At 42.6% G+C, this 10,565-nt stretch overlaps 1 protein-coding gene across 3 annotated transcripts in view; it reads left to right on the forward strand.

The window, feature by feature from the left end:
* git1 (G protein-coupled receptor kinase interacting ArfGAP 1) overlaps positions 1 to 10,565 on the forward strand; it is a 28,161-nt gene that overhangs the window by 14,138 nt on the left and 3,458 nt on the right. For 2 of the 3 annotated variants that reach the window (XM_054793722.1, XM_054793721.1), the window contains 8 exons: positions 602 to 713; positions 1,480 to 1,604; positions 4,552 to 4,704; positions 6,491 to 6,832; positions 7,782 to 7,862; positions 8,195 to 8,271; positions 8,450 to 8,626; positions 10,248 to 10,311. In XM_054793722.1, the coding sequence (XP_054649697.1) occupies positions 602 to 713; positions 1,480 to 1,604; positions 4,552 to 4,704; positions 6,491 to 6,832; positions 7,782 to 7,862; positions 8,195 to 8,271; positions 8,450 to 8,626; positions 10,248 to 10,311 (1,131 nt within the window). The remainder of the gene's footprint in view (positions 1 to 601; positions 714 to 1,479; positions 1,605 to 4,551; positions 4,705 to 6,490; positions 6,833 to 7,781; positions 7,863 to 8,194; positions 8,272 to 8,449; positions 8,627 to 10,247; positions 10,312 to 10,565) is intronic. The other variant, XM_054793724.1, reaches the window with a different exon arrangement.

Consider the following 10,565-nt stretch of genomic DNA (forward strand, 5'->3'; position numbering starts at 1 on the left):
AAGCAATCGCAAGCTTGGAGTTCCTGTCTTTCACTTTTTAAAGAGTATGAGTCTGAAACTGGCAGCTTGACAAAAGAGCGGAGCTGGAACCCTGTTTCCATCCTGCCCCCCCACCCACACTCTTGCTGTGTGAAGGAAAAAAAATCCCTTATGTCCTCTCGATCTGCCTGTTATTGTAAACATTGACTTTTTACCACACAAAGTAAAAACAAACACATCACCACATTTGAGCAGCCAATTATTACTGTCTATTCATGGCGAGAAGGAGAGAAAAAACTAGAGAATACTAGAGTACTCTGGAATTATAGCTCTAGTACAACTCGGTTTGTTTCTTTAAATATCTTTCTTTGCCTGTATTGGTGTTTGTGTGCATGCACACTTATAATTGTGTGTTCCAAGTGCTCGGTATGACTGTGTTTTTCCACAGCACATGGTCGCTGACCACAGTATTCTCACTGGCAGTGAACCATAAGCTGTTGGCTGATTTTTTTATATTGCAAAAACTGAGTCATATACATATTAACTACATTTTAATTCGTCCAGAATGAGGAATAACTCGTTAACATCTTAGCCGTTCATATCTTCTCTTTTTCTCTCTCAGGGCCGTCAAAAGCTGGCCCGTTTCAATGCTCGGGAGTTTGCCACGCTCATCATAGACATCCTGAGCGATGCCAAAAGGAGACAGCAGGGGAAAGGTCTCAGCAGCCCAACTGGTAAGAAACCAAAAGGAGGGTTTGCACTGCCAAAAGTTTCGCTATGCTTTTTAGTGGATAATTAGGCAATTAATCTTCCAGCATTACAACTATATCGTGTAACTATTGGGCATATACCGTACTATCAGATAACTTGCATTAAATCAAGCACACTCTATTGTGCACAAGTGCATTTTATCAAAAGAATTCACCATAACACCCAGGGCACTCATGGATCTTTAAACAGTATTAAAATGTTGAGATTAAGAGTAGCATAAATTAAACCCATGAAGTGTATGTTTTATACAATGTAAGTTTTTTTCCCCTAAAATTGTTTCATTGATAAGGAGGCTTTTTTTAATTGAATGGGAACAGCTCATGCAGTGATTTCAATCAAGATGTCTGATCGCAGTCTATTTTCTCATATGTATTTTTTTAATACCATCTTAAAGCTGGAATGTGCTTGCTAAGTGTATGCCTTGTTCACAGCGTAGAGAGAACAATCTTTTGTGACTGATAGATAGTGTGGTGTTAGACTGAGTCAGAGAGTCAGTTAAAGCACTTAAAGAGCTCAAAACGCTGCCATGCAGCCCTGTGCCATGCAGCAACAGAAGGAAAAAACAATTATGTTCATATCTGAAAGTGGAATTACAGGTGAAGCCATTTTACAGTAGCACTAACAGGCAAACACAGCTGTTGAGTGTCCGACAGCAATTTGTCTTCTGCAAGAGATGACAACTCCTGTTCAATCAACACAGATGTCATACATTTCCCACCCCTCCCTCAGACCCATTGGACCTTGGCTTTGACGATGACCAGCACGACTATGACAGCGTAGCATCTGATGAAGACACAGACAGCGAGCTCACAACCCAAAATAACAACAACACGCAACGCAGTAACCGTGCAAAGGTATGCTACTCGAACAAACATGCTGTTATGATGTAGAATATTTCAAGTGAGCTAATGAGGCTTATTCATGGTTTCTTCCATGACTACTTGTCTCAGCATGCTTTACAGGCAGGGCTTCCACATAGCTCCCGAGTGACATCACCAACCATATTCAGAATCCTGTTAGAGAGGCATTGTTTGTACTGAGAGAGAGAGAGAGAGAGAGAGAGAGAGAGAGAGAGAGAGAGAGAGAGAGAGAGAGAGAGAGAGAGAGAGAGAGAGAGAGAGAGAGAGAGAGAGAGAGAGAGAGAGAGAGAGAGAGAGAGAGAGAGAGAGAGAGAGAGAGAGAGAGAGAGAGAGAGAGAGAGAGAGAGAGAGAGAGAGAGAGAGAGAGAGAGAGAGAGAGAGAGAGAGAGAGAGAGAGAGAGAGGGAGGGAGGGAGAGGGAGGGAGGGAGAGGGAGGGAGGGAGAGGGAGGGAGGGAGGGAGAGGGAGGGAGGGAGAGGGAGGGAGGGAGAGGGAGGGAGGGAGAGAGAGGGAGGGAGAGAGAGAGAGGGAGGGAGGGAGAGAGAGGGAGGGAGAGAGAGAGAGGGAGGGAGAGAGAGAGAGGGAGGGAGAGAGAGAGAGGGAGGGAGAGAGAGAGAGAGAGAGAGAGAGGGAGAGAAATCTGACTGGCACTGAAATGCTGTAGCATTAAAAAAAAATGGAAAGCTAGAAACGCTGGCTTTTTCTGTTCAAATAATTAAAATAAAAAGTCAATCCCAACCACTGTGTGCCACAGGAAACTATCCAATCATTTAATTTGTCTGAAAATTATTTATTTACAACAAATATTGTATGTTTGTAAATCTATCCATGCCGGCGACTTAATAATAATCCGACTTAATAGTTCGAATAATAATAATAAATAATAAAAATAAAAAATAAAAAATAATAAGTCCTTCTACATAATTAACCTGCATATCCACTGCCTGCAATTCATACAGCAGAAAAAGTCATGGCACGCTTGGCGGTGTGCACTGAGATTGTTCTAACATAAAATATGTGTCTTGCTCAATAAAGGTCCGGAAACACAGCATTAAAGTCTATTATGCCTATTTTTTCATATCATGATTATATCAAATGATAGTGTATTCAGTAAATGCACTTCATTTTAGTTTAGAGATTGGTTTATTTGTTAAGCATCTACACTGAATTTTCCGAACCACTGTTTGAAGCATTTGTTTTGGTGCACTTTAGGGAGTATAGAACCAAGTCAAGCATGCTTTCTGGTCACAGGAAATGGGCGTGGATGTTGCACAGAGAGCAAAAACTAAAGCTTGTCTGTAGTGAACGTGTTTGGTCAGCTGCAGTTCTGGCCTTTAGGCAGTTGGAAGGCTCGTTTTCATTTACACATTGCTCAGCTCTGTTTTTCTAAAATTTTCTTTTCAGACTTTTAGTTTACCATCCCCTGAGCTTACCTTCTATGTATTCAATATGCAGTCATTTGAAATGGTAAGCCAAAGCAGTATGTATGAATGAAGATAAACGTCAAAGAAAGGCCAGAACTGGCCTATGTGGCGCTCTGGGCGAGATGTCATACTTGGCCAGCCTCCATCGGCGATTTACATATGCGTACAAAAGAGATTGAATGGCATGGTTTTTACCCTTGTCTTTAATTTGTAAGATAATGTGTCACCTATTTTACATGGTTAACAAGTTAAAAAAAATCTGAACTACAACACAAAATAAAAATCCTGTATAAAAGTGAATAAATAACCATAGTAATAAATTATAAATACAGCAATCAACATCCTATGTGCAAAACTATAAAATTTTGCATTGCTTTACATATGAATCAATGTGAGCTTTTCCATTGTAAGAGCTCATACTAATAACTTTTTAATGTAGTTATGTAGTGAGGGTTTTTTTTTTCCGTTTTTTTTTTGGGTTCACCCTGGAGGCCACAGCACCCTAGGCATTTACCTATACGATTGTCCCTTGCCACTTTGAATTTTGCAGCTTCACTCTTAACAGGTTTTTTCAAAACTATATTAATAAATAAATCACGCTGTTTTGTGATTGAGTACAGCCTATTATTAGTAAAAACTATAAACTAATATAACATATTTAAGCATTAGTATTTTTTCAATAAATTAAGCGTTTTCAGGCATAAAATGGCTAAATGAACTAAAATACAAATATAAGGCATTCAAAAGACACATGTAAAGGCAATGATAAGTGGTCATCTACACTGGTGTCATGTAATGTTCGGTGAGACACACAATCATCAGACTTGGTCGACAGAACAACAGGCTTTTATTGCAGGTTTGAATTATGTCACAACAGGCAGAATAATCCCTAATAAAAACATGCACTGCTGTTGCGTCAGTTACCTACGCAAAGCTGAAACTCAACTCTGAACCCCCGGCGTTACTTCCTGTCCGCCCGTCACTCAGCTCCCCCAGGGAACACACTTACAGCAACACACACAATTCTTATTTATGTCTTAAATGGCTTATTTGCTCTTATTATGTCTACTATACTGGGTAATATGACTGTAACAGTGACTACATGGATATTTGTTCATGTCTCGAGGACTTTAATAATGTTAAAAACTGTATTTAGAAGGTCCAACAGGTTTTCTATGCGTTAACTATGAAAATATTAAATTTATAAAGAAAGAAACCTTTCTTTGCGGAAAATTCACCAATAAAGACCTGGTCTGTTAAAAACTGTATTTAGAAGGTCCAACAGGTTTTCTATGCGTTAACTATGAAAATATTAAATTTATAAAGAAAGAAACCTTTCTTTGCGGAAAATTCACCAATAACGACCTGGTCTGGAACCAATTAACCGCGATAAACGAGGGATTACTCTATTACCTAATGGGCCAGCTGGCTCTGGCTTAGCCATACTGGTTTTGTGCTTGAATAGCTCTGTCTTTCTGTGTCTTTCTACGTGCCTGCCTGTATGTCCCGTCAATTCAGAGTATGGACTCGTCAGATTTGTCCGATGGACCCATCACGCTGCAGGAGTACCTGGAGGTAAAGAAAGCTCTGGCCTCCTCAGAAGCCAAGGTGCAGCAGCTAATGAAAGTCAACAACAACCTCAGTGAGGAACTCAGGCGTCTCCAGAAAGAGGTAAGGCCTCATGAATGTACAATTCGGAACAGGCATACAGTCAAGGAAACTGAGTATTTCATTTGTGTGTAATGATGGCCATGCAAGACAGAAGTCATTATGGAAGAAATGCTTGAAAAGGAGATGAGGACATATGAAAACAGGCAGGCCCTATTGTTTCAGACAGGCAGGCGGGATGGTGGCTCAACAGTAGTTTGATATCTTTGCAAGGGGCTACCATTTATGTGCATGTGTCATTTTCCGTCATAAAGTCTATTTGTGACACATTGTGTGTTATGCTGAAACTAAGGCAGCACTTTTAGTGCTACTATCAGGTCCCATAGTATTACTTGGTAGCAATCATCAATTTACGTTTGCTTCACTTGGTTTCCTCATGTGCTCATTGCTTTCATTTGTGCCGTCCATATGGACATGTGTGACATAAATAGGTTGAGCATCTGGGAAGTAAGGGGCATCTCGTGGTACATAATCAGCAAAAGTGGAGACTACATTGCTTGTACAAAGGAATCAGATTGGCTTTATAAACAGGCCTAAAAAATTGTAAGTCTGTTTGACCTACATTCAACAGACGATACACATGCATAATCTAATTAGATTCAATCTCAGAGTTTTATGACAAATACTGTCAGGGAGGTACAGTATTCGTTTTATGTTTGTTTTTATTGTTGTAGTTTGTGGTGTAGAACGGCACTGCAATTTAAGAGGGAGTTACATCCCGACGTACGTGCTCCTACGAGCTGGCTACGTGCAAAAAGGGGGACAATCGTAAGAGAAGCGAACATTGCCCGCACGGATTTTCAAACCCACAGACAGCACGCAAATCCCGTAGGAAGAAAATTGGGATGCAAACAATTTTCTGCGAGGACGCTGGAGAATCTTGCACGCAGCCAGGTCGCAAGAGCAAGGCAGAGGGAGGAGTGCGTGTCGCAAGTTTAAAAGTACATCGTGTACATTGCCCGGCCACGGCAGCGGCTCCTCCCGCGGCGGGCGACTCCTCCCGACCTCCTTGGATGCACGGTGGCTCAATGCACCTTACCCGGCCATGGCGGGCAGCTCTTCCCTCTGTACACTCTGGTTCTCCTGGTCACCATAGCCGTAGGTGCCGTAGGAAGCCAGTACGCCCATCTTGCAATCAAAGTGAGTGGGCTTCACGAGCCTCGTACGATGCCCACACACGGTACGTCCCCAGTGAGTGAAACGTACGACTGCTTACATGAAGCACACCTAGCATGCACAAGTTACACGCCGAACTCGAAATCAGTAGCAGCAAGCAGTTCAGCTATACGCTACTACACATTACAACCATAATAATAAACATTAAATGAATACTTTGCTGGGAGTGTCAGTAAACACTGAGCATTATTATGTAAAGTTATTTAAATGACAGTTATTTTGTGGATATTTGACCCAGCTCTTGTAATGGATTGTGCACCTGTACCTGGCGAATATGTTTTTAGTGTTTTAGTATGGCACAATTACAATAAATTTCCCCTCACTGAATGTAAAAGTCAATGTCAAGTATGGAGACCTCCAACCCTCCAAACCACCTGGTTCCTGTCTGTAACTCATCATGTAACTACTGTATGTCAACGTGTCATTACCACACATCCGTCCCTCCCCACAGCTAGCTAATATTTCAAGTCCTGTGCATCCCTCTGCTGTACCTGTGCTTATGAATGTTTGTCTTTGACGATTCAGTTGACACACCCCCTCCTTCCCTTCAACCTCCCCATTTCCCTCCTCCCATCCTCTCATCCCTTCTTGGTCCCTTCCTCCTCTCATGTAGATCACACGGATGCAGACAGAGAACAGCGTGCTGCGGGGGGGCCAGCAAGCTGGGGGAGCAGCTGGCCATGGGGTTGGGGGCCCTGGTGGAGGAGGAACCTACTGGCCGGGAGGCGGGATGCGAGGAGTAATCGGTGGTGGGGTTATGAGTGGATTGGGGACAGGAGTTGATGCCTCAGTGCTCACAGCACCCTCTTTAGCCACCCCTCAGTCCCATCTCCATCGGAGAGACCGCCAGGCTTTCTCCATGTATGAGCCTGGGGCCGCACCCAACCCCACGACCCATGGTCCCCCAGCCCTGGACTCCCTGGCAGCCCGACTGCAACCCCTCAACACACCCAGCGTAAGTTAGAACTCGCCCTTCCCACTTTCCGCCTTCCTTCTGGAGGCCCTGATTGGCTCTCTTTGGCCTGATTGATGGGTGATCGTCCAATTCTTATCTTGCCATTTCTCATTGACTCATTCTCTTTCTGCACTCCAGCTCCTCATCTTTCTCTTTCAGAGATAGACTGTGATCTCCCATTCAGCTTTGGAGCAGTAGCACTGAGGTGCCAAAGATAATCAGACCTTGTTGTGTACCTTGAAGGGATATTGCATTAAGTGTGATCTGAATGAGAAAGATGCTAAACACAAAGTGTTCTCTCTTTGTTCTTTGCTTAGCAGCACCACTGATACTCCTTCCTCCATCCTGAGCTTCACACTCTTTTACGTTTTCAGCCTCTTCAAGTTAGCTCTTTCCGAACAACTGCTTTACATGGTGACAAACGTGCACACACATTTGCATGTATACATTTACAAACCTGATCCAAGTATCCAGCGTTTACCTTGTTTGTCTTTCTGTCTGCCTCCTCACTCACCTGTCTGTCTCTTGCTCACTGCAGTGCAGCCATGCATCCTCTGGATGTAAGCATTCTGTCCATCATTGTTTTGTTTGCCATACATGTTCTCACTGTGCTTGCCCTTTGCTTTTTACACATTCTAGCATTGGAGAACATGCCGTGTAGTGATCAGTTTTAGACTTTAGTTGATGGTGTTTGCAATATCTGTGTTTGATAGCTACAAAGGCATACTGTATTGATGACAGCAAGCAAATTGGCTCTTGCTGACTCATCATCTTTTTTTCTGCTCCCCCCCAAAACATTGCCCTTCTCTTTCTCCACACTTTTTTCTTCCCATCAATATCGCCATCCTGCCTTCCTTTAATAATAATTAACCCATATTATTTGTCCATACTTCTTCTCATTGCTGTCACCCCATTCCTCTTTCCCTATATCCACCCCTGTCTTGCCCAGGTAAGGAAGGGTAGTACGGGTGGTTTAGCACCGTATGGAGGCCAACATTTGTCTGGGTCTACAGAGATGGGCCGATACATGGTAAGTTACACCGGTTTGTACATGACATTATGACTGCCTCTGACCTAGTCAGCTAGGATAGATTCCAGCTCATCCATGCCCCTGAAAAGGACAAGCAATAGGGAAAAAATGCATTATCACTCAGCAAATTCTGAACCCCCTATAATCAATTATGATGCCCATCCCAACTTTAATTTTTTGCTTTTAATGAGTGATAATTGGTCAAAACTTGTGAAATGTTAGGTGGGCACTCACTTTTGTGAGGTACTGTATATAACCTCAAACATGTTGAACAGTGTACACAATAAATACTGAAGAATGATATCATTGTTTTGTGTTGTTTCCTTCCCTAGATTTCTAAATCAGAGAAGCACGGCAGTGGCACAGACAGCGATTACGACAATACACACACGTACGAACCCTCGATTAGGTGAGACTCACTACATGACACTGTGCACAGAAGTGTGTTAACTGATTTGACAGTGGTGTGAAAATATTGCAAATCAGAGGTAAACAGGGTTTAAGAGGTATCGCAGCCCCAAGCCAGTAATAGTGCATTCATCTCTTTGCTTCAAGGCGTTAATGAGCATGTCATTTGGTGTTTCCAGTATGGGTCGCAGCAGCGAAGAGGAAGGGCGTGGGGAAGCTGAAGACAGAGGAGGTGGTGAGATGGGCGATCCAGACCCCACTTTACCATGCACGGAGGATGTCATACTGAAGACTGAGCAGGTGACCAAAAACATCCAGGAGCTTCTCAGGGCGGCTCAGGAGTTCAAACATGACAGGTGAGATGCCAGCACTTCACCTCCGCTACAACTACGATTACTACTACTACAATTACATCTAACTTTGCTGGTAGGCCTAAGCAGTGGAGTGTGTGATAGCGTAGTAGTTCAGTCAGCTGACTACAGGTGGTCCTCCCCTCCTACGACACGTTGTAAGTCGATTTTTAGTGGCACCTAAATTATCACTTAATGGGTCCCTGACATGATTCATCAACTTTGCTTACATATGTTATATGTTGTTTGTAATTATGTTATACATTGTTCGATATTTGAAAGTGAACGGTAAATTTGCAAAAAATTCCATTTATAGTTCATGCCACCAGCCATGGCGAACTAGCTCTCGCAGTTCAGCCTCATTTCCGGAAGTGACCACATTGGGGTATTATCACTCAGGTAAACAAGCATGGCGATATACGAGACAGAGGATGTTTACCTCGATTATAGCGAATATTTGAGTAGTTTGAGGAGTAGTGAGTAGTTTGAGTAGAATAGTTTTTGAGGAGGAAGAAACATTTGGAGATGAACTAGAGAAATTGGAGAAGATGGATTTAAAAGGCTTAAGACATGGAGATGAAAATTGAATTGGTCTCCTTCAAAACACCGTGTGGTAAGAGTACATTACTCTGGAGTTGGAGTAATATGTATAATGCCTTGTTGCTATCTTGGAATTGTGTTCAGAAGACATTATGTGAACAAGACATGACTTACTCTGTTCCGTGGCAACATCGACACAGTGTTCATTCTTCCTTGTTTTGTCTACCGGCGGAATAGCATCCCTTTTCAAAATATGTTTACACCGTACTTTCAAGCCAAATGCTTCTTGTAAAGGTGTTCCTTCGAAGAAGTCACCAGTGAAATGATCACGGCAAAGAACAGAACTTGAGGTGGGCGTCCATCTGTCTCTCGTTCTCTGCACTCGCTTCGTCCATTCTTAAACCTTTTGGAAAAGAAAACAATCTTACGGTATCGCTCGGATATTATGAACATCCAGCAGCAACACAATATTTTAGCATGACTAGTGTTTTGATGAAAAATTTACTGAACCAAGTCTGCGAGCTACTTCGAGAAGCATTAGCGGTGGTAGTGTTCCTGGACAGTTTTTTTCCTGGACAGCGTACTTCCTGCCGTGGCTATTGTCTCATCAATGTAATGTGTTGGCAGCTTAATGACACCATGTCAGGATGGCTGTAAATTAGACTGACTTTTTATGTTAAATAGACACAGACCACGATGCCTTACAGGCAGATGCTCAAAACAGAGCATGAACAGTTCAACACTTCCTCGTTCTTTTTTCTAGACTTATTTTCGAAAAGCTCGCTCTAACCCAACATAGAGAACGTCACTGCCCTCTATAGCCCTCACCTATAAACAGCAGCTCAGACACAATATACTATACTGACACCCAGTGACCAGTGTAGAATACAATATCACGTCATTAAATGCATATAAAGAGAGAAACAGTGCGAAACAGAAACAGTGAGAAACATTTACTGCTGCGCCAATTCTTTATTCTTTTTTTTTTTTTTTTTATCTGTGATTTTGCTACAGCTCAGATAATTTTTTGTAGCTCTCACCATTCAGTATTTTGTAGGCATTTAAACATTCTAATAATTTTCTTTAGCTTTGTACCATGTTCTGAGAAGATCCACTCTGCTGTCACCGAGATGGCCTCACTCTTCCCCAAAGTAAGTCCACTTCTCGTTTTGTTTCTTCGCCTTTCTAAGCCGGGCATACACTGTCAAATCGGCTAATTCACTTTTGGTCGGATTTCAAGCTGTCAGATGTCGAAGATGTAGCGCATACAGATGGAAACAAGGAGCACAAGGCACATACTGAGCAGGAATACTATTGCAACCACACATCATCAGTAGGGTGACGACAGCCCCTACTGAATTTACGGCGTGTTTTTAAATGTTCTGCACCACAGAGCCGCGTTTGT

This window comes from Dunckerocampus dactyliophorus, chromosome 12 (assembly GCF_027744805.1).
Source record: "Dunckerocampus dactyliophorus isolate RoL2022-P2 chromosome 12, RoL_Ddac_1.1, whole genome shotgun sequence".
Lineage (NCBI taxonomy): Eukaryota > Metazoa > Chordata > Actinopteri > Syngnathiformes > Syngnathidae > Dunckerocampus > Dunckerocampus dactyliophorus.